The 24,833-nt window shown below is 43.2% G+C and overlaps 1 protein-coding gene and 1 long non-coding RNA gene across 5 annotated transcripts in view; one reads left to right on the top strand and one right to left on the bottom strand.

The window, feature by feature from the left end:
• Nucleotides 1-24,833, top strand: part of NPR3 (natriuretic peptide receptor 3) — a 60,094-nt gene continuing 35,261 nt past the window's right edge. Inside the window, exons 1-4 of one of the 4 annotated variants that reach the window (XM_043547199.1) lie at nt 1-210; nt 848-1,521; nt 10,135-10,257; nt 13,909-14,075. In XM_043547199.1, coding sequence (XP_043403134.1) covers nt 864-1,521; nt 10,135-10,257; nt 13,909-14,075 — 948 coding nt within the window. In that variant the 5' untranslated portion in view covers nt 1-210; nt 848-863. Of the gene's footprint in view, nt 211-497; nt 1,522-10,134; nt 10,258-13,908; nt 14,076-24,833 lie in introns of those variants that run through there. The other 3 variants (XM_027831546.3, XM_027831545.3, XM_007069429.4) reach the window with 3 other exon arrangements.
• On the bottom strand, nt 4,263-21,867 carry LOC122465925. The gene is made up of 3 exons (XR_006291069.1): nt 21,572-21,867; nt 8,231-8,310; nt 4,263-6,261 (listed from the first exon to the last, which is right to left on the bottom strand). It is a non-coding gene; the product is annotated as an uncharacterized LOC122465925 (long non-coding RNA).

Raw genomic sequence — 24,833 nt, 5'->3', positions numbered from 1 at the left:
TTAAAACACGGCGCTTTAGCTCCGGGACACGAGGGGTGCCGTGCACCGCCCTAGGTCGCTCCGCAACCACAGTTACAGCAGTACGAGTCAGCTCGCTGCATCTCCAGGTCCTGATTTTAAACGGGTCTTTTGCACGCCCTGCTGGGACACGTGCACGGTGGGAACAGAAACAATCGCATCGAGGGGATTTTCAAAGTCCGGATTGCAAGGGTGAGCGCGACTTCTCAGGCAAGCAGCAGCCGAGCGGGGTCTTTTTATTTCCTACCCACCTCTCCCCTTGCTCCAGGTTTGCAGTGCCCTTTGCAGCCATCGCTCATCAGAGCGCCCCTGGGCGAGATGTGGGTTGGTTACAGGAAGAGGGGCGGCGGGGTGGGGGGCCCGGGATTTTGTTTGGGGGGGGGGGGGGAAGGGGGCGGATCAGTCCTGCAGGAATGTTAATGAACGACTCCTCCCCAAACACAAACCCGGCCTCGCAGCGCCATGTGTGGCAACAGGCGCGTTGGCTCCCACACTATTTAAACAGAGAGCTATAGACCAGCGAGGATCCATAAGATCAGCCAGGAGGCAGAGCGTGGGGGAGGAAGATGCCCCACCAATAACAAGTTGCTGGGACAGTTAGTTAACCTGCCAAACACCCTAAAAAATCAGCCACCCAACAACCGAGAGAAAACCAGCAGCTCCTTCTAACCCCACGGGCTACTGATCTCTGTATTAAAGTGTGCAGGGGGAGGAGGTTGGTAGCACTTTCTTGTTCTGTGCAGGGCACCCAGGGGGACTCGGAGACAGCGGCGAGAGGGGGGAGGGAGCTCACTGCTATTGAAACAATGCCATCCTTCTTCTTACTTAGCGTCCCCTGCATCCTGATGGCTTGGATGCTCCTGGCAAGCAGCAGCAGCAGCAGCCCCAACGAGGAGAAGCTGATCACGGTCCTGGTGCTGCTGCCCAAGGACAACTCTTACCTGTTCTCCCTGGCCAGGGTCAAGCCCGCCATCGAGTACGCCGTGCGGAGCCTGCAGGAGAACGGGACCTGCCTGCCGGGCTACCGCTTCGAGCTCATCTACGAGGACTCCGAGTGTGGCAACCGCGCGCTCTTCAGCCTGGTGGACCTGGTGGCCCTGAAGCAGCAGAAACCGGACCTGCTGCTGGGGCCCGTCTGCGAGTACGCGGCTGCCCCGGTGGCCCGGCTGGCCTCCCACTGGAACCTGCCCATGATCTCGGCTGGGGCGCTGGCCACCGGCTTCAGCACCCGGACGGGCGAGTTCTCGCACCTGACCCGGGTCTCGCCCGCCTACTCCAAGATGGGCGAGATGTTCCTGGCCCTGTTCCGGCACCACAAGTGGAGCCGGGCCACCCTGCTCTACAGCGACAACAACCAGGAGCGCAACTGCTACTTCACCATGGAGGGGGTGCATGTGGTCTTCCAGGAGGAGGCGTTCCCCATGGCCGTGCACAGCTTCGACGAGAGCGGCCGCTACTTGGACCTGGACGAGATCGTGCGCGCCATCCAGGCTGGGGAGCGAGGTGAGTGAGCCGGGGGCAGCACGGGCACCCGCAGGGGGGAATCCCCCCGGCCCCTTGCCCCGATCTCACCCCGCCAACTCCACTGGAGCCGGGCACCCGCCCGAACCTCCCCTTCCCCCTGGCTGGAGCAGCTTCGCCCCGAACATCCCACCCCAGCCAGGGCTGTAGCTCCGCTGCTCCCCTCTGCGTCCATCATCTCCCTCCAGTGCCTCCGGGAGGAGCTTGGTCCAAACCAGCCCCCCCGCCCCCTTCCCAGTCTCCGCTGAAGGAGCCTTGGCCAAATCATCGCCACCGGTGGAGTTTAGTTAAATCGCCGCAATCCCCCTCCACTCCAACGATGCACCCGCCGTAAAAATCTGGCCCAGGCGCACCCTGCCCAAAGCCCGGGGCCAGGCTCACCGGCAGCGCCTCGTGGGTGGAGAGACGTAGTGCAAAGCCCCCTCCTGTGGCCGTGCGGAGGAGCCGTGGCTCAGCCGCCCTGCAGCCAGCCCCGCCAGCGCCGAGCGGGTGGGAGACGCTGGCAGGTCAGCGGCTGCAGGGCAGCACCGCGCACTGGCGCCGATGGCTGCGCAAGGTGACAGAGAGTCAATCTCACCGTGTCTAGCGGAGCAGATTTCCACGGGCGGTCAGTCATCCCCATAACGATCTACAGAAAGGGGACCATAAGCCTCCCCCTTTAAAGCAAAGACACAACACTGTTTTCCAAAGCTGGTGAACGTCTGATAAAGCCCTGGCTGTGTGCGGGGACTGGGGAGGGTCTTCAAATCCCCTGTGTGGAAAGTCATTGCAATAGGCTTACTATGCCCTGATGCCACAGCGGTTTATTCCCACGTTGGCTGCATGTAAACGGGAAACGTTAAGGGGATTCCTAGCGTGCAAAACATGACGCTCAGCATTCAGTCCCTCCAGCCAGTGGTTTGTTGAACGCATTCACAGTCCCATTGAGTAACGCCGTCTCCCCTATACGCTGTGCTCCCGAGTGCTCGCCAGCTTCCTTAGCTGGGAATCAGGGTGTTTTTCCCCCATGCACTCGCTCTAGTGCTATGCACCTGAGATGGAGGGCGTAGGCGCAACGTGTTGCCAGACGCAGCCGGCAGCTTGTCTGATCAGTAAGGCAGCTAGTGAAAAATAGCCATTAATTGTAGCTGCATTCAGCTGGGGCGACATTGATCATCCGTCTGAAAGTAAAGCGAATTCATCGCGGAAGTAACATGGTGAAATGCATGTGGGTTGCTAAAGCAGATTTGCCTATCGAGGCTCGGAAGCAGAGTAATCTGAAATCCACAGCAGTATGCGCAAGAAATGATAAATAAACATGACTGTGAAAATGCACAGGATGAGCTAAAAACCTTTGGTCCAGAACGATGTAACCCTTCAGGCACTGGTTAGCTGTTTATCGCCTGTTGAAGCTAAATCCTCGAGTATCTTTTCTTCAGCTAGCTCTTTGCATGCTGCATGCATTTTCTGTTTCAGAGAGGGTATTAGTTATGTTTCCGCAGGTATATAATAGCAAACAACATGCCAGATTCTTTTTTCTAGCTCTTCCCCTAAAACGTGACACAAATGCATCCCATGAAGTGAGCTGTAGCTCACGAAAGCTTACGCTCAAATAAATTGGTTAGTCTCTAAGGTGCCACAAGTACTCCTTTTCTTTTTGCGAATACAGACTAACAGGGCTGCTACTCTGAAACCTGACATTAAAAATGTGTTACTTAGTTGTGCATAGAGATAAGTAAGAGATTTTCGAGGCTATTTTGTTGTGTATACTGTGCTGCAAATATTTCATGCTCTGTGTTTTCACGTGGCCACTCAGTATCGGCAGGGTAGATCTTTTGTGTCGTTTCCTGTTTTTATTCAGATCTGGAAGTTTTCTCCGTTCAGGTCACACACTGATGGCTTTTAGGCTTTTAGTTCAGCACTGCGGTAGCTATCAAAGGAGCCAGTTATGCAAGTGGTGGGGGTGGGATATAAACTGCAGAAGCTTCACACTGGCTCTGCTGTGTTACTCATTGCATATGTATGTCATCTGTTATGCAGAGACATCTCAAAGGGCAGATTTCACTGTTGGTCTGGGGCACTTAAAGACTCGCTGACTAATTCTGATTATGGATCTCTCTCTCCAACATACACACACTAAATGCAAGAGTAAAAGAAACATGGAATGCTTGAATGGTGTGTTTGAGTATGAAAATTACCTGTGGTTTCTGAGTAACCTGCTTAGAACTTGTAGGGAACTCTCCCTGAAATAATTAATGTGGACATATAGTTCCTTTAAGAGTACTTGTGGCACCTTAGAGACTAACAAATTTATTTGAGCATAAGCTTTCGGGAGCTACAGCTCACTTCATCAGATGCATTCTGTAGCTCCCGAAAGCTTATGCTCAAATAAATTTGTTAGTCTCTAAGGTGCCACAAGTCCTCCTTTTCTTTTTGCGAATACAGACTAACATGGCTGCTACGCTGAAAAAAGTTCCTTTAGGGTTATACTTAAATATTAAAATATATTGAGTCTTGCTGGACCAAATTCAGCTTGGTGTAAGGAGGTGCATCTGAGCTGTATGGTATTTTGGCTGATCATCCTCATTAGCAGGGATTAATGCAGCTAAGGGTAGTTAATATCCTGATGGTATTGGGAGAGGGAGGGCACTTGAAAGGGGTAATATTTTTCCCAGCTGACTGTCACATGTTGAAAAGTTTGGGCATGATTCTGTTCCCAGTGAACCCACTGACTTAGAGGAGAGCAGGACCAGCACCTTTGGGTGAAATCCTGGCTCTAGTGAAATCAATTTGAATTTTACCATTTACTTCAGCAGGGCTAAGATTTCACCCTTTTGTATTTTGATGCTCTTTATTTATAGTAGAAATCTGATTTATTTCAACAAGCTGCATTGCTAACAAGAGAGAAAACACATGTAGCTGCCAAACCGCAGATTTTTGGATTGGACAGCAGACCTGTTGCTTATGCTGCAAATTTTTGTTTTAGTGACTCTGCATATGTTCAAAGGTTGAGCAAAGAAGTTTTCCTCTTATCCTGCTGAGTCTTACCATGGAGATTTCCTCCCCCCTTTTTCCATTTAGAAGCCCCATTGAGTATTGCATAATTAGCAAAAACATTTTGTGGAAGCAGCTAGCAGGGAAACATGTGAATTCCTAACTCTTGCATGTGTGCAGTAATTTTGCCACTGACTGTTAGCAAAACAACAGGGAGATAAGTGGCTTGTAAAACATCTTGAAAAAAATCTCCCTTTGGTTGGATGAACTGATTATATATCATATAATAGCAAAAAGCACAAAACATAATAGAACAACCATATATTTAGAATACATTGGATTAATTGCAAACCTGAATTAATTACTTTACGCATTTGGTACACAAGCATATTAAATAACATTTTCCTGCTACAGGCAATGCTAACCTTGGAATTTTTTTTTAAAAGTGCTTGTTGAAACCTGTCAAAATATTCCAAGCATGCACTATGCACTAATTGATAGTGGATCACGTTAAAGAAATTCCCTCCCTAAAACTGACTGGAGATTTAAATTTTAAATTATGCACTTAAAACTATTTTTTTAACACCCAGTTAAATAGAATCCTATTGAGTGAGTGATTTCCCCGTCCCCCCCCCCCCCCCAAAAAAAAACAGATACAAATCACACTCCATATAACTCCGATGCAGTCACCACACGGTATATTTGTGTTGATGCTGTGTATATACTTTAGGACTTTGCACTGGTGATAATAATTACACTGGTGTGAATTTCCTGAACACTCAGGTCCTATAAGATAATTGGTACCAACTGATCGGTTTTTATTATCTCATTCAGGAGAGCACTTAAGTGCTAAAGTTGAACAGAGAGGAATTTAAGCACTAGTTTAAGTGCTTTCTTGAATGAATAAGATGCAACAAATGACAGCTAGATTAAACAGCCAAGCAGAGAAAAGCATTTTTAATTAACATGAGATTTATATCTCTGCTTTGTTTTCTTGATGCTTAAAAGCATAATAATTCTATTTCAATAAGAAAAGTGTTAACCTGTAGCAAATGGAACTTGATTTCTTTTCTAATCTCTTCCTAATTGCATTTTATATATATACAGCCACATTTTATTTTAACAAAGGGAGTGGCGTTCCCTTCCTTCAACTCATTCATCTTCAGTTTCATCCCTGTTTACAAGGGGAATTTCCATAATTTCTCAGAGGATTATACTTGCAATTGATTGTTGCTTAATTTTTCATAAATTTTGATGTTTTTATTAGAATGAGTGACAGTAACTGAAATCTTGATATAGATTCAAATTCTACTCGTTTTACTCATGCAGATAGTCCCACTCACTTTCATAGCAATTGGGAAGAGATTTACTTCAATGGGGCGTATGCACATGTTTTAAGTTAAGAACCTGCTTATGTGGTCATTCATAAATGTCTGCCTTAAAGAGTTAATGAATTTTAGTTTTCAGAACACACTATTTTCACACTAAGGTAACATTTTGAAAATGTAGTTTGGAAACCAGTTCCAGTTCCTGCAGCCTCCTGGATCACACATCCATAACAGTCTTTGCACACTCCTAGAGGGTGTGGGTGTTTCTGGACGGCTCTGCTGCATGGCGGCCATGCGTATGTAGCTCTCTGCACCTGGCACATCTGGAGAGCTGCACCAGCAGGATTGCCGTACTGTGTTCAGTGCCATTTAGGATCCCATTCATTAGTGTTATCCCACCTGCCCTGGGTAGGATCAAGCCCTGATACAGAAGTACAATACATTTTAAAAGTTATACCATGGTTATGGCCCTACTAAATTCATGGCCCATTTTGGTCAATTTCATGGTCATAGGATTTTAAAAATCATGAATTTCATTATTTCAGCTATTTAAATCTAAAATTTCACGGTGTTATTGTAGGGGTCCTGATCCAAAAAGGAGTTATGGGGAGAGTCACAAGGTTATTGTAGAGCGGGTTGCGGTATTGCTACCATTACTTCTGCACTGCTGCCTTCACAGCTGGGCAGCTGGAGAGCAGCGGCTGCAGGCCAGGAGTCCAGAAACACCAGCAGCAGCAGCGCAGAAGTAAGGATGGCATGGTATGGTATTGCCACCCTTACTTCTGCTTTGCTGCCCGCAGAGCTGGGCCCTCAGTCAGCAGCTGTCACTGTCCGGCCACCCAGCTCTGAAGGCAGCAGCACAGAAGTAAGGGTGGCAATACCATACTATGTCATCCTTACTTCTGCTGGCGGCGGCTCTGCCTTCAAAGCTGGGCTCCCAGCCTGCAGCCGCCGCTCTCCAGCTGCCCAGCTCTGAGTCAGCACAGAAGTAAGGGTGGCAATACTGCAACCCCCCAAATATAACCTTGTGACCCCCCTGCAACTCCCTTTTGGGTCAGGACCCCAAAAAACTTGAACAACACTAGTCTCCCCTGTTAAATCCGTACAGTATAGCACACAAAAGACCAGATTTCACGGGGGGGAGACCAGATTTCATGGTCTGGGATGCATTTTTGGTGGCCGTGAATTTGGTAGGGCCCTAACCGTGGTTGAGAAAGGAAGACAGCTTGGCAAATATGAATCTAAGCCTTTGAAAATGGTTCTTCCAAATCTTAATGTCACAAAAAATTGCCATGAAAAGTGAATGTTTATTACAAAGATTGGCCTTTTTATTTTTAATGCTTTTTCAGATCTAGTCAACTGGCTAAAGCTTTCAATTCATCAATAATTAGTTTAACAAAACTCAACAATGCTGGCTGAGGTCCAGATACTACAAACACTTATGCACATGCCTAAGTTAAGAATTTGAGTAATCCCATTAATTTCAGTAAGACTACTCGTGACCATAGATTTCAGAGTAGCAGCCGTGTTAGTCTGTATCCACAAAAAGAAAAGGAGGACTTGTGGCACCTTAGAGACTAACAAATTTATTTGAGCATCCGATGAAGTGAGCTGTAGCTCACAAAAGCTTATGCTCAACTAAATTTGTTAGTCTCTAAGGTGCCACAAGTCCTCCTTTTCTTTTTGCGTGTCCATAGAGTTAAGCACTGTATAAATGCTTGCAGGATCAAAATACTAATACTTGGAATTACTTTGATATGTATATTTTAAACTGAAGAAAGTATAAGAATTTAGTTATGTTCTATTAATTTACAAATACAGACCAAATAAACATAGTTGCATTTTTAAAAGCTTACAAAAAAATGACACACACACAATTTATCTTTGGATTTTATGGGTGTATTTCCTGTACACACCAAAAAAATGTAATCTTTGATATATTTCTGCTGTGCTAAAACCACATCCAAATAGTTAACATTTGCCCCCTTACATTCCTTTATCAGTTCTCAAACTATGACCTGTCAACACATTTTAAAGCAGAAATTTTTCCACTTTTCATTCCTGTTAGTCAAGATCATTAACTGGTGCAGAGGGAATAACTTCAATTTCACTTACAGGATGGGGATTTTTTGGTAGATGTGAACTATGAAGGCAAAAGTCAAGTGTTTAAAAGAAAAACAGATCACCTTTCCCATTAGGAACAGTGTGTAAATCCAGAAAGAATTTGATCTCATAGGTTGTATTTGATAATGATTCAGTAATTTCTATGCCAAAGTTTATATCAAACATGAGCTCTTTTTCCCCCCCTCTTTGTGTAAGCGACTCACAATACTCATAAGTTATAGTTTGCTCTGGAAATTATTATACTAATCGACTATAGTCAGACAGACCTGTCCCTGGTGGAACTTCTCTGAAGTGTTGGGTTATCCCAGGGATGAATTTGGATCATTATGCCTATAATGGAATAAACCTAGAAAAGAGAGGGAAGAAAATGGATTGTGTGAGTAAAGATTTGGCTTGCTTGCAACTTTATTTTATGTGAGCACAAGCACTTGACAAGAAAAACTGACTATGATTTTGATTGAGCTTTATTGTTTGGATGAAAATAGCTCCTTCCATTGTTGTAACTTTACCATTGCATGTCAGTACTTCTTGCGAATATATATGTTATGCTTCTTTTTAGTCAGCGCGCTAACAACTTTTATTTTGATTTTTTTGATCAAATCTCACTGACCAAGCCATTAAACAAGCATACTTGTATCACACCTGACCGCCCTCTGTGCTTGCTGCATGTGTCATCCTAGGAATGGGAACAGAATGCTCTGCCTGGACACAGACCTGCAAATATTTAACAGTTTAGCTCGTTTCATGTGTGTTGTGAAGTTATATAGCAGTTTGTGATATAGACTGTTTACTAGGAGAGAAGTACATCTCTTGATGAAGGGGGAGGGGGAAAACAGGTGATGTCGCCTTCCATGCCTTGTATGCTGGGGAACTGACCTATGTGCAAGCATCATTAAGCTAGAACAGAGGGAAAAACAGGGATTAGATCCATACTTACACAGATCAAGTGTCTAGGAAAAAAAGGCAGCATGATGGAAGAGCAACTATGTTTCTATAGGCTGGAATAGCAGCTGCAACCTATTAGTGGCAGGTTGGGGAGTAGATTCTGTGTCTGCAGTTTCCACTTAGCTCCCTGCACAAAGTCTCTTTACTCAAGTATTGAGTGGGAAGGGGTGAATTTCACCACATGCACAAAACTGACTATTAACATGCCCTGGAAGTTTTTGACCAGACTTCTCTCTCAAGCTTATTGAACCTTCCAGTAAGTAGCTTGTCCTTCTGCAAATCACTGGCACCAATTCTGACATATGGTAACAACAGTAGATTTCCACTGTAACCCCCTCCTCTCCAGCATACAGTACAAACCAGAATGCCAAGTGCCCAGCTGCATCCCTGTATTTAGAATTTTGAAGTAATGTAAATGTTGCCTTGATATTACCTCCTAGATGATAGCATAGCTCTGATCTTCTAATCCTCTAGCATGGATGGAGTACCACTGAATAATAGAAGATCACATTTTAGGATCCAAACTTTTATCTGGCTTTTGGATCATTGATAAATGAGACCTTGAGTCTTAAGACTGTAGCTGTTTTCAAGGTATTCAAAATGAAATTCTGAATGATTTTATCATTTTATGCCTTAATCTTGGAATAATTACATATTCACTTGCAATAACCAAGCGGTGGATAGAGCACTGAACTGGGAGTCAGGAGACCTGGGTTCCGTTCCTGGCTTTGCCACTGGCCTGTGGATGACCTTGGGCAAGTTACTTCTCCAGCTGTGTCTCAATTTTCCAGTCCATAAAATTGAGATAATGATACTCCTTTGTACAGTGCTTTAAGATCTGTTGATGAAAAGTGCATATACGAGCTAGGTATTGTTGTAAAAAAAATTAAATGCACAAAACAAAAACCTCACCACATTACATGAATCAAATCAAGAATAAGAATAATTCTTTTCCCATTGAAGTCAATAGGATTTTTGATATTGACTTCAGTGGGTAAAGGATTGGCCTTTGGTATTGGTATGGAGTCTTAATGTGAACTGGACCCTGTCTCATGTTGGCTCCTTTGGAAATCCCAGATTTAATTGTTAGCCTTGTTCCCATGATTTTTAAAATGTTGGGTGGACAGTTCAGGTCACTGTCTCTGGCAATGGACAAGCTTCACAATCTGTTCCCAGAGGTTTCAAGAACAGCTTCTTATCTCTGTTTTCCATTTTCCTCCACCAGTTGTAATAATGTGTGCCAGCAGTGACACAATAAGGAACATCATGCTAGTTGCTCATCGACAAGGAATGACCAACGGGGACTACGCTTTCTTCAATATTGAACTCTTCAACAGCTCGTCATACGGTAATGTTATCCTCGCCTCCCCCCAGTATGTTGCAAAACTTTCTGTAAACATGATAACATTTTTAGATTTAGTCTTAAAATATTCCACTATTAGTCCTTAAAATACACCATTATCTCTCCCTGGTCCTGAGGTTACCCGCCACTTGAATTATGATATTAGCAAGAAGGAAACCAGAAATTCTGGATTTAACTACTTCTGGACTGATCTGTGTGAGGAAGCAATGTGACTAAATGGAAGATCTAATATAGAAATTCCCTTACGCTGGGGGAAAAACTGCTTCCAACAAAGACCTTTGTTATACCAGCCCGTTTTCACTACCTTCTATTCTATTGTGTGTGTTCTGATTCACTGTAGGTTGCTACAAATCCCAGTCTTGTGATTGCAAGTCTTGGGCCTGGAATAGCCCAAACCTGTTGTGGGCTAGAGAGGAAATGACTGACTGGGAGATAGGCAGCGGTGACACAGTGAATCCCAGCCCAGAGAGTCATTGTTAAGGTCATAAGGGGTTGCCTAGTTCACCAGCCAGAAAATCTTGATGCCTTAGGGTGAAATCCTAGTCCCACTGAAGTCAATAGGAGTTTTGCAGATTTGTACACCTGCCAGTGGCTGGAAACCCTTGATCTAATATATGCTCCAGTTTTTCATGGTACATAATTCCTGCAGAGACATGCTGCTATATTTAGCCTTGTAGTATCACCTGGTGCACAGAAGCACAGTCATGTTCACCCCAGTAGAATGTAGTCATATACATGTGATGTGCTTATATTTTTTTAATTGGTTCAGATTTCTGTGCCCCACACAGCCATATACTAAAAGGTATCCTTAGGAGTTAAGGCAAATATTTCACAAAGGACTCAGCACCACAACCCCAGAGTTAAGGGAGCACTGTCTATCTGGTTTCTTGGTGACTGACCAGTTTTTTGGGGTGTGTGTTTTGTTGTTTTTGTTTTAAATTCTAACTTCAGATGCAGCATTGTTTAAATAGCATTTCCTGAGTATTTTTTGTAAATAATTCCTAGGGGGGAAAACATTAGAAGGATCTGCTCTTTTTTTTAAGACAGGACAAACTAACTCTGAAGAGAAATCTATGAAACTGACTGTACACAAATTGTTGTCAAATGCATAAAGTAAACAAACTGAACACAGAATTTCCAGACCTCCTCTTACAGTTCTAGTAAACTTTGTGTTATCGGAACTCTAAAAAGGTACAGAACTGTAAGACAGAATATGATTTACAAGTAGCTATTGTTTCTATAAGGTCACACAATCACACTTATTTTTTGTTGTCCTTAAAGTTTATTTTAATGTGCAAAAAAGGCACATTAATTGTTGAGGCTGCAACAGTTGCGCTGCTTCATCAGAAAGTCATTTTAAGTGTTGCTCACAGACTCCATGCCCAAAGCAATCTTTGAAAGGATTTGAAAGTGTGTAAAATTACTTTAGAAGCTCTGTTAAGTAAAGGGAGCTTCTCTGTTTCCAGTTACAATAGCTTTTCAAGTGAACATGTTTAGGTCAGACTGAGGTACAGAAGCTTGTTCACATTTAGGACCCAATATTACCTGAAACCCAGCTTTCTCTGGGAAAGTCAAGATCCCAAATGTGGCATATATGTGGGACTGGGGAACTATGCTGCTTAGAGCATGGCTTTATAACATTTTGTGGCTGTCATCTGTTGTCATTCACTTTTCAGAGATCTTCTGTGTGGACCTCATGGTAGAACAAAGCTTTTGTGCTTGATTGGGTTACAATCTAGAATCGTGATAGGTGGCTGTAACAGTAGCTGAGAACCTCACAAGGAGATGAGACAAAGAACTGATTGAAAAAGAGAAGACAGATGGTCAATAAAAATTAAAGAATTAAAAAGGTCATTTATGAATTTTGCTAAAATCGTAATCCACAAGGGCTATCGAGGTGCAGCACCTTCACGGCATTGTGCTTTGGTAAACAAGCAACAGAGTCCGAAGCATAGAGGCCTTTCTCTGGGAAAGGAGAGAGAATGGAAGGGAGCTACCATTTGACTTGGATCTCACTGAGGGCTAGACTGTGGCTTTGCCACAAGTCCTGTGTATGAAGTGGCAAGCAGCTGCAGTTTCCCAGGAGCAGCACGCTGAAAGAAATGTGCTTCTCAGAGGCCCTGTTCCTTCATTGGTTCCCTCATGCCCTGTCAGGAGGAGGTGAGTAACTTGCTGTTGGCCTGTACCTGCAGCAAATTATGACATCTCCCCAATGGCTTGGCTGCCATCACAACACACAGAGGAAGTGAAACGCAGGCTTCTCTCACTTTTTCACCCACCTGCATGCCTGGATCCAGGGTCCGTGTAACCCACTCATGGCCGGAAGACCTTTATCCCTCATCCATCCCTGTGCAAGCACATAGTCCCAAGTCAAGGCGGATAAAATGTTTGATACTTGGCTGCTGCCATCTCTGGCATTCACTCCATCTCCATTCCCTTCCCTTGGTCTCAGCTAACCTGCTGTCTGCCTGTCTATAAATCAACAAATTCCTTTAACCAGGCTGAATGACCACATCCTCCCTCATCTCAGGGTCCTGCGTGTCTCCAGATTCCAAACCTCAGCAGCTACTCGTGTTCTGCAGTTTTAGTCTTTGTACTTTTAGCCACAACTGGCTTTTAGTTCCAAAAATAAAAATGACTGTCTGGCTTTTTAATTATTTTTAAATATTTAAAAGCAAGTTGTTTAAGGACACTATTATTCCCCCAAGGCCTCATTATTTATCAGTTCCATAGAACAGCCCTAGCACCTGATTCAAGGCAATAGGAGTCTTTCCACTGACCTCAGTGGGCTTTGAATCAGGTCCTTTGGCCTCAACCAACTCACAGGAAGTACTCAGGACAGGACAGGATCAGTAGGCAAAGGCATTTAAACAAATAAGCTATAACTGAATTTAAAAATCTCTGATTACTGTATTAGTTTACCAAGTCCAGTCTCCCACCTGCTGTGTCACTGGGCAAATGCAAGTACAATGTGTGCAATGGCACATTGGTAGTTGGGTGTTTGTTTTCTGCTAAGAGAAACTGGGCCTATCGTGCAGCCAGTGTGCACATGGCATTCCCATTGATTTCAGTGGGAGAGCTGGGCGACAAGTGGCTACAAGATCAGGCCCTGTGTGACGACATTCCAAGTAATAACTTTACTCTTCTTACTCTACTTAGCCCTGACTTTGCTTGAAGTTTAAAAGGAAGTCAGTGGCACATTGACTGGGAACTGAATCCAGTTTTGTCTCCCTCACCTGGTCTAGCCCCTAGACAACCTGCTTCTCCGTGTTTGAGGATGTTATTTGCTCATATCTAGACTTGACTTCAGATGTTAAAAATAATCAAGCAAATATGGGAAGAAAATCTTATTGCTGACCATTCTGCTAGGCTGGGCTTCTGACTAAGGATCATAATCTGTATAATTATTTCAAGGGCATTATGTCAGTCCCCCTTCCTATCTTGTTCCCCTAGCATCAAGAGGCATGTTGAATTCCGGTACATTAGCCTCACAGCACGTATTGCACAAATGCGACAATACCTTGTACATTGCTGTCTACCCCCAAGCAACGTATAGAGGATATTTAAGCAGAAAGGGAGAGTGAGCCCATTATGCAAACAAGCTTGGAATTGTAAATATTTTTATTTCTCCCTTAGGAAATGGCTCGTGGAAGAGAGGAGACAAACATGACCTTGAAGCAAAGCAAGCCTACTCATCCCTCCAAACAGTCACTCTACTGAGGACAGTGAAACCTGAGTTTGAGAGGTTTTCCATGGAAGTGAAAAGTTCTGTTCAGAAACAAGGTCTGAACGAGGATGATTACGTAAGTACTTGATTATGAGCCTAGAGCTTTTAGCATCCTCAAAAACAGGATCCTGATTAAATCAAAGGTGACAAAGTGTCCTATTCTGAATCCGTCAAAAACACCTGGGCTCAGTTGTGAAATTCACTGTTACCTTTGTGAACTCTCTCTGGTAAGATGTTTTTCTCCCTGGCTAAAGAAAATTGCTCTTTGTTTGTCCACAGTCATCAGGGAGTACACAGTGGGAGGGGCAGGAGAAACAAGGGCTCTACACGTCTCTAGCACTTCCATCGTTCATCACACTCCTTTTATTGGTAAAATATTTTTTTCGTTCTTGATTTCTGTGTTTTCTCTCTCACTCCAGCTCTTCCTCATACTTTTTCACTCTAGGGAAATGACGTCTCAGCAGGTTGTGCTATCCTGTTGTATCTGGTAAATTGAACTTTTCTTATCCTTAAGGGGAGTTGTGCCCAAATTCCCAGCTTACCATGCTAAAATTGTGTGTGGTTTTAACCATCCAAATACCCACTGGAGGTATTCCACAAATCCTGTCAAGTATTTTAAACCTGGAAGTACCACAGTGCTCCAAAGAGGGAGATAAAATACTATATTTCTTGTTACCATTCACCTCTAGGAGGAGGATACTTCTGGGAATTAGCACAGAGTATCAGAAACACTGAAAGGATATTTCTCTAAGATCATTCCTAGATGGGTCTTCTTTGAGATGAAGATAGGAGGAGCTCACGGCACAATATACACACACACAGTTGCCTGCATGCTGGTGCAGGTACTTCATTCCCTGTGAAAGGGGCCACTAAAAAACCCCTGATGTGGCAAGAAGAGAATGTGGCCACATGAGAGCTGAAGCTCATACAGCTCCAGGGGAACAGGGTTAGGATGTCAATCCATTGCAGCGACAGTGCCGTGCAAGAACTTTCCCACCATCACTACTACTGGAACTAAAATTACCACACTTACACAGGAGACCAGTGAAATTGGAAAAGTCAGGAAAAGTGACTTGTTGGATACATTCATACACTATTTTATGTTGTTTTTATATTGATTTAAGGATTGGCATTAATTGACGTCTATAAAATAAAGGAAAGCAGCAACAGTCAATATATATTGCTTGAAAACTGAGATTATGAGCAGAAACACAAGGTCTAAATCAAAAGCTTTGCTAATGTGCATGCTGAATTAACAAACAGGAAGTCTTTCCTGCAAGGTATTGTACAATATCAGTTGTCTTCAGAAAATCTGCACTCAACCAACCATAGAACAGTTGTATTTGAAAACCTATCACCTATTTGTGGTTTTAGGTACTGGGGAAGGTTATTTAGAATGAAAAGCCTTTTTGATATAGTTACCCAGGAGGGTTTACAGTCACAGTTTGGGTCATAATTCCAGTCACCTGAAAACATGCAAATCAGATTGAAACATGCAAATCCAGATGGAATCCTGGAAAGCCTAGTTCACACCTTACTGCTGCAATGAAACAGAAAGCGTGACTGAGTTCAAATAGTGCTCCAACGAGGGGCACAGGAGGCCCATTCAGATTTGCACATCTTTTTGCAGATGAAGTTGTAAGACAACACAACTCCCATAGGACATGGGGATAATGATGCCTTCCAAGGAACATTGAGATCTGTTAAGGAGAGCGACAAACCCTGATTCCCACCAACTGGAACTGAAGACTTGTCCTGGTAGCCCCACCAGTCAAGGGCAGCCAGGCTAATGTTCAAAAGGCAAGAGCAGCCAAATGGCTAGGAGAGCTAGTGAAGCCAGGAGCATGAATGTTATCTACCCAGCTCAGAGGCTGAGGTGGGTGGATTAAGGAGGACAGTTTGGAGTAAGAAGGAGAGGCACTCTGTGGTTCTGTAGGACATGGAGCCCGCTTCGAAGTTATGTTTGGAGGACCATGCATGTATCAATTCAGCTTTGTGTTAAACGCCTGGCTACAGTTACATTGCCAGCAAAATCTGAGTCTCATTATAATGCGCAGAATTAGCACAATGTGTGTGAGAGATCAGCAAGCTCCCTCATGCTGGCAAACAGAAGAGTTTTTTGTTGGCTAACTTTCTTATTCTCCAGATAGGAGATTCCCTGCAAATACATCCATGTTGCCAACAGTTCTTTGTTCACTTTTATCAGACCTTAGCTGCTTGAGCAGTCAGATCTCAGTGCTGATAACATTCATTGGTTGCTCTCCATAGTACAGTCAGGTGACCCTAAAGCTCTCTTGTATTTCGCTCAGAGCAGGGGCTCAGAGCTACACGGAAAAGGGGGTCAGCTTCAAACACAAGTTCAATATGTACTGAATTTGTACTATTACTTACTGTGCTATAAAGATCTAATCAAAAACCTTCCCACGTCAATTTATCCTCATGATTTTTGAAAAAATAAACAATTTTAAAGTGATGCTATTGTGTCACTAATACCTGAGAGCATTCAAAAATGAACAGATTTTAGTAATCTAATTTACTACCATTTGTGATACCCTTTGTTTTTTACAGTCACTCAGCTTGGGCAACAAAAACAGACTAGTCAGTGTCCCCTATCTGATTCTCATGCACCAGCACACAACAGCAACGACTGGGTTGCAGACACTGTTACAAACCAAGCAATTTTTTAAAATGTCAATTAAGAAAACTTACATTTTGTAAAATTGTGAAAGAAGAAAAAGCAAAACAAAAACGAATGACCTGATTAAGGGCCTCATCACCCAGCCCTCTTCCTATCTGCATGGAAGGGAAAGGGGATGCCAGCTTCACTATATGCTGGCCCTTGCTACTCCAAGAGAGTTTCCCTCTGTGAGGCTTCCCAGCATTTAGGCTCTATGGACTGGGAGGAGGTGGGGATGTCTCCACTCTACTGGATTCTTCTACACATGAAATCTGTTACTTCAGGTGGAATCTTGCCTGCAGTGGATTACACGGGTGATCAATGGGGGTTTGAATGCAATCCTCAGCTTCTTCTGCATGTGCAAACCATGTGTCCCAATGTAAATATCCAGGGAAACTCTGAATTGTAAAACAGAGAATCCACTTCTCTGTGCTGGGTTTTCCAGCATATGGGAGAATGAAGCTCTAAATGTGTGGCTTAATTCATCTGACAGTGACTCTGACAAAAAAAAAAAAAGAGAGATTTGTTAATACAGCATCTTGTCCTGAACTCTTGCCATTGTAAACTCCAAGGGCATTATTATGCTACACAGAAAGAGCATAATAAAAGTGGAGAAAACATAACAGCCCAAAACAAAGGATGGAAAAACAGGAGGGGCAAAGCACTAACGTAGCAGTTCTCAGATTGGTGGACATGTTTGTGGCTTGTCGAGAGCTAGCAGCTCACATGGCACTGGCCCTCCTTGTTTCCAGCTGGTATGTTGCACAGAAAGAAGCTAAAAATACACAAAACATTCCTGATGTTGCTTTTCCATGTAAGCAGCTGCTGTCATTGTTAAGTAGCAGCCCTATAATCAAGAATGTGTGGAGATGTCCAGGAGACAATATCGCTGTTAGGATGAAGTCCAAAAGGTTTGAGAATCCTTGTCCTGGACAAATTTCTTTAAGCAGTCTTTAACTGATCACTGGTGACACAGTCAGAGAAGCAAGTGGTTGAGAGAGGTTTTTAAGAAGGCACTAGACAATTGGTTCCCAAACTTTTTAATAAAGCAACCCACCAGCTGCATTGTGTCTTTTTTTTTCTTTTACCGAAACCCCAGCAATACCATCGTAATTCCAGCCTGGCACCGAGAGGAGGCTGTTGGAGAGTGAGCCCACCCTGCACTCATCCTTTAGCAAAGGTTCCTGTCCCACGGGGCTGGGCCTCGCTCCCCATTCCGGTGTTGGGACCTGGTGCAGAGGTGCCCAGCTTCTATTTATCAACCTAAATAACTGAGATTCTTCCCCAAAAGCCCAGCATCCAACATGCTGCTTTTAGAAAATATGGCCACTTATTTTGGTGTCTAAATGGGAGCTGAGCTCGTCTGATAATCTGATCTTCCACCTCAATCCTGCTACCCATTGCCAAACTCCAGTTGACTTCAGTAGGTGCAGGATTAGCCCCTAGAGCTAGCTTAACTCCTGTAGAAGTCTATCTGGACTTGCTTGATATGGGCTATGGAATCAGGCCCTTAGTAGTTGAAACTTCTCAATAATCCATCTGGAATGGATAGTCAGAATTAGGGACAGTAAAACAGGCTAAACATCACTAGCTAAAATATTGCCTGTATCATCCTCTGGGATTTAAACAAGGTATCCGTCAGCTACTCACAGCGTGCTCTGAACGCTTGTAGAGTGATTTGGGATGCTTGGATTAAAGGCATAACATAAGAGCTCTAAGATAAATGTGCCAGAGACAGCAATGGGAGTGGTTTGCATTTATCTGAGATCAGCATTTGCAACTGCCTCTGTATTGGGGTGAGAATAATTCCAGACAGACATGTTTAACAAGAAACAGTGTTTCAGTTAAAGTATATACACGGTATATTTTTATTAAATAACACTAAGCACTTAATGCATTGGCTTAAAGCTTCAGTTTGAAACTTCTTAATACTACCTCTGTTCCTGGCTTGGGAGTAGAATTCAATAAATGCTGTTTTTATATCTAACCCAGTATTCTGAGCTGGGATGATTTTATAACCTTGGATATTTGCTCTTTTGAGGTTAGCAGGCCACCCATGGCTTGTTTTTCCTTCTTATTTAAAAGCTGAAAAATTAGCTAATTAAACAAACATTCCAACTGTGTTAACGGCACAACAGCATTGTTTGTTGGGAAAGATGTGTGGAGTTTTTTTCTTATCTACTGTCCTCTTCCCAACACTCACAATGAGCACCAGGAAAAGGAAACTGAAGATCAATTTGCCTGCAAAGCTATCTCACCCAAAGATACAAAGTCAAAGCTAAATACGTTATTTAGATCAGCTAGACACTACCTTTTAAAAAGTGACGATCTGTTATTTTTAAGGGTTTGAGTCTTCCAAATGAGAAATGGCCCAGAAGGGAAGCCTCTAAACCAACTTTTAGGGCTTCACCAATTATCTACAAAAGCTATGTGGGAGGTAGCAGTAGTCATAAAGTTTATCACTTCATCCATAACATCCGTGCCAGACTCTTCCCCCATGTGTATTGCCTTACATCATCCTTTAATTGGGATTGTACACTCACAAAGATGATGGGGGGAGGGGGGAGAGGAAGTAAGCAATTCAGTAAAGTCACTGAGAGAGACAGGAAAAATATAATATATTCAATAGCGTATGTCCCATTTGTCTTTCTCGGACCCAGCCAGGCAGGATAAATGCACAGGCAGGCTTTTGTGTCTCTTTTGACTGCATCAGAATAGGAAAGGGTTTGGAGGGAGGGGGGTTATGCCTCTGCCAGGGAATAATTTGTTCAAATGAATAGGTTTATTCAGCGCCTAGAGTGCTTTGCTAATTGTGTTTGAAAGAATAAAAGCAAACCTCATGTTGCTTTTAGTAGCAAGAAAAAAAAAAGAGTTCACATGCTATCTTAATAAGAAGATTAATTCTATCAGCAAAACATAATTAGGAATTTCCAGCCCAATTCTACATCCATTGAAGTCAATGGGAGTTTTCCCACTGATTTTAATAGGAGCAAAGTTGGACTCCTGATTGCTAAGTTTTCTGGGTTTAGTAGCCACTCCATTTTTTTTTTTTTTTTTAATTAAAGATACTGCCTTTACTGCTTCCCTAATGATGGGAAAGACTAAATCTCTTGAGTATATTTGGTTCTTAAACAAAAAATACTGAAGTTGATGAGTGCCATAAAAGATAAGAAAATAAATGAATTAGTCTTCCCTCTTACTGTTGATGTCTGTTTAGTTTTTCTGCGGGAGCGGGGAGAGCAGAGAGTATCTCAGGATACTTCTGAAGTTGTTAAACTGAACCAGTTAGTACAAAATTTTAGTTATGACTTATAATAAGAACATTGGACTCACTGGAATGTACATGTTTAGCATTGTTAGTCTTATATACTTGTATATTTCCCATATGTCTTCAGTCTTTTTACTTTTTACTTTACTTTGGTTTCACAGATAGTCACATTTCATTTTAGTAAACTGACATTTGCATTTACCTCCATGAAATATTAGAATGCAGGCAGGATACTCTTTCTTTAAAATACTCACCAGATATATATATATTATATTCCACTAACAAGGAGATAAGATGTTGAAATTTGCAGGACTTTTTAAAGGTCTTTATGCTTATTTCATTAACGAAAGCTAATATTGGGCCAGATCCTGCTCCCATTTAAATTCACAGGAATATTGCCATTGATTTCAAAGGAGTGCAGGATTGGGCCTGTTCTCTTTCAACTAGAGCAGATCAAGCATGTATAGCTCATTTTGCACAAACTGACATTTTAAAAAACCCAGAGCATTCACTAACTCACTTTTCTAGAAGCCAGTAAGTACATCCATTACATCTCATAGTCCCAAAGTAACTTATGAAAAATAACATTCAACTGGAAGTTCTTTATTTAACTGCACAAAAATCTAAGCCCAGCAAAGATGAGGTCATTTGAACAAAAAGTCTTCAGGGATTTAGGTGATAAAGACCTCAGCAGCAGGAAATATGGTAGCAAATAGCAATCCAGTGCCAAAAAAAAAAAGCACAAGGTGGCCATTTGATCCCTTTTTCCCCCAGGAGAGAAGTGCTTGTCTTAATGGGTATTCAGAGATGTTGCAGCCCTGGGGGCTCACATTCCAGCTACTGGAGAGGATTGCTTTTATGAGCAGAGCTGCAGTCAGCTATGTTGGACTAAGCTTTCAGCATGAGAGACTTTACTGGAGTCAAATAGTTTGAGGTTGTTTTTTGTTTGTTTGGTTTTTTTTGAGAGATGCAACAGAAAATGTTCAGTTGCAAATTATGACCCTGACCTTCAAATCTGTCCATGTGGGCAGACCTGAACACCCATGATGAGGCCCAAATAGAGACAAGAGGCTACCTATGCTGAGCCTGTAGGCACTCTGGGCTAGATCCTCAGCTAGTAAAAAGTCAGTGTCCACTGATTTCAGTGAAGCTAGGCTAAACTATACCAGTTGATGATCTGACTGCCTGACAGAAAGGGGAGGGGAGGCTGCAGCCACCTCCCATGCACCCCCTCCTGACATGGGGTCATATTGCAGGCAGCCTGCCTCAGTTTCTCCCTTAAGGGACTTCTTAAACTCCACACAGGCTTTTCTCACCCATTTACCACCCTTTCTTGGAGGGTCTGAGTTTATTCACATAAATAAAGTTCCCAAATAAAACTCTGAAAAAGTTCCAAAACACAGCCCATCCATTTTACCTTCTCATCAGGTCACTCCCAGGCTTTTCCTGCCCATAATCTCAGCAGCAAAACTCCCTGCCACAGGTCTTTCTTCTAGAGCCTGCTCACTCCTAGCAGTCTCCAGCCCACCTGACTCCCCAGGCCTTCCTGCCTGGGGCATTTCCTGCTTGGGCAGGCCACTCCCAGGCCCTGCCTGGTTGGAGCCTCAGGTTTCTGGCTTTGACTTACCACTCCAAGCTCCTTGCTATCAGTAGGGTAGTCATATTTCCGGTTCCCAAAACGAGGAGACTGCTGGAGGGGGAGAAGGAGATGGAGGAGCAGGTACAGTTGAGAAGTACCTGTAGCAGACGTACTCACTGGAGTTCGGGGGCAATATCACTCCCTATCACTGTGGCAGGGTGGCTGGCACAAGCCAAGGATGCAGCGACAGTCAACAACTCCCTGTGGAACCTTTCCCAGGGAGGGGCCTAGGTGGGCAGGATCCGCCAGCTGTGGCTTGCAGGGGAGGGACCAATTGAGAAGGGGCCCAATCAGGGCTCCTTCTGAGCTGCAGCTTATCTGCTCTGCAAACACCTGGGACGTTTCCTGTTGTTTGAAAAATCCCCCCAGACAGAGAAAGGAGCTCAAAAAAGAGGGCAATGTCTGGGAAAACCTGGAGGTATAGTATACCCAGTCAGGGTCTTCCCTGCTGAAGCCTTTCTTACTTCCTACAATGTCCAGAACTTCCACCTTCACTGTAGCAACCTGCTATCCTTTGTAGGGAATTACCTGATCCAATCCAGGGCTGCCTCTTCAGTAGTCTGGGTTGGCTATCCCTAAACTCTACAGCATTTAGGGTGCAAGCCGTCTGTCACAGGGGCGCTCTAAGAATAAATAAATGTTATTGGTCCTGTGCTGTGTTTGTGATGTTATGCCACATGAACATTTTTATTTACCAAGCGCTGACTGGGTGCTCGGTGCAGTTGTACAAGTCACAGAAAAAGATCCAGTCCCTGTCTCAGAGTTTATAATGTAAGTCCCTGATTCTTCTAACACCTACATAAATAGTCCCATTTAATTCAATAGAACTATTCACAGGCATAAAGTTATTGACATGTAGGATTGGGACCTAAGTGGGCAGGTGGAATAATATAAACATAGCCAGCCCTGGGTGAAGAAGATTAACATAGAAGGATGCAGGCTTTGTTGTTGTTTTTTTTAATAGACAGGTAACAAGCCTACTGACTTAGGTGGGTTAACATGGTTAGCTTGGTAGAAACAATATATTTTTAGGATGGATTGTGTGAATAAAAGGAGGACTTGTGGCACCTTAGAGACTAACAAATTTATTTGAGCATAAGCTTTCGTGAGCTACAGCTCAATTCATCGGATGCATCCGATGAAGTGAGCTGTGTAGCTCACGAAAGCCTATGCTCAAATAAATTTATTAGTCTCTAAGGTGCCACAAGTACTCCTTTTTGTGGATTCAGACTAACACGGCTCCTTCTCCGAAACCTGTGTAATAAAGAGGATGAGAGCTCTCATGCATATGAGGAATGCAGGGAAGTCTAGGAATCCCAGTAGAGGATGGCCCCCCTGGAACAGAATTAGAGTACTAATAACCTTGGAGGAGGAGTTCAAAAGTGAAACAAAAGGCTCAGTTCATTCCAAGAGGAAAACCTAACAAACGAAGAGAGATTGATTGGAAGGACTGGGATTGTTTGCCTCAGAGAGGAGATGAATAAAATGGGGCATGAGAAGGACGTCGAAAACTATGAGATGGCTCAGACATTTCTATTCAGCCTTCCTCACAATACCAGAGCAAGGGGACAGTCAGTGGAAGTAATAGGCTGAACATTCAAAACTGATAAAAGGAATTATTTCTTTCACCAAACTTTCAATTATCCAATTAGCTCATGGTGCTCATTGCCACAAGATACCACTGAGGCAAGAAATTTAGCAGAATTCCAGAGAGGACTGGACATTTATACTGACAGAGGCAATGCATGAAGGGGGCATGCAGGGTCACATAGCACTCCAGATTTCTGCCAGAGTTTATATGCCCTGCTCTGAACATACCACCAGCATCTTTAAATTGTGATACCTCCTCCCCCCCACTATCAACAGTTATGTGTCATCTTAATATACTGATAAGACTATCCAGAGTTATCATAGTAAAATGTAAAAAAAAAAAAAAAAAATCTAAGAATTTTGGAAGTGATGTGAACCCTCAAGCTTCAGGGCATAAACCAACCTCTAGCTAATGGGGATTGAGAAGAAATTTTCCTTGTAGGCATGTTATCCATATCTGCCTATGGCAGTGTTTCTTGCCCCATCCTATGAGGCAGCTGATACTGTTCATTGTTAGAGAGAAGATATTGAACGATCAGTCTGATCCTGCATAGGACTTCCTATGTTCCTAAATTATCAACAAGTTTTGCAGCATTTTACCATATGTGGGAAAGTGTGAAACAAGGATTGCTACATTCAAGGAGTCCTGTCCATATTACAATGAGATGCCATTGCAGGGACACGGAGTGCATAGAACTTGTTTGTTGCATTGTTTGTATTTGTAGCCACCGCTCCCCCCACCTCCCTTATATGCACCAAGGCATTCAATGGGATTGCCAACTATCTACCCCATTTTGCACAGTAGATTTTTTGGAGAGCAGGGGTTTCTGGGAACTTTTCCAAACTAGGTGGCACTGTTTTTAGAGATGGGATTGGGAGGGCCTGCTGAAGAAGTGCAATACTTCTGGCTTGCATTCCTCCCTGGGGGTGCGGGGAGTTGTCCTAGACTTGCACCAGTTTAGCCAGACCTTTCGTGTTTTTCAGCCAAACCTTGCAAAATGCCTGCGATGAGTGGAATACAAGTGGTGCAAGTTCAACTGATTGTAAGCAATGATTTCTTTCAGTGCTTTTTTGCTTAGTATAAATAGGGCCAAAGAGAACTGATGCAGTAGTCATTAAACCCCTCAATTTATGAGTCTATGACTTCTATAGTTAAAGAATCAGCCAAATAAAACATATTAACTGATATCCAGGAATTAAAAAAATAATTTAAAAGTATTTGAAAATGGAGACATAAATAACAGCAGCCTGAGGGTTTGCATTAGCTACCTGCCATCAGGTTTTGCAAGTAAGTATGCGCATTTACTCTGGTATTTAATAAAAATCATTCGCCATGGCAACCCCTGCCTTAGGTGAGCTCTTCAGATGCAGAGAGAATTCTTAAAGGAACACACATACCAATATATCTAGAGCATCTAAGAATAGCAATGAGACTTGAACACATGCTGTAGTATTTTAAATAACCAACCTCAAGGCTTGTTAGGTCCCCCCTCCCTGAAATGGTGAGAGTGGCCATAACCAGGACAAACCTCAGTACAATGAAACCTTCCAAATGACTAAATTTGCAGAGCATAATATGAAGCTAACTTTATTTTTTCATTACCATCATAGAGAATGGCACCCTCTCTGTCAAATATTTTAAAACAACCTATAGAAATCA

Source organism: Chelonia mydas, chromosome 5 (genome assembly GCF_015237465.2).
Source record: "Chelonia mydas isolate rCheMyd1 chromosome 5, rCheMyd1.pri.v2, whole genome shotgun sequence".
Taxonomy (NCBI): Eukaryota; Metazoa; Chordata; order Testudines; family Cheloniidae; genus Chelonia; species Chelonia mydas.
Note: the sequence above shows the minus strand (reverse complement) of the source record. Positions and strands in the feature narration are given on the sequence as shown.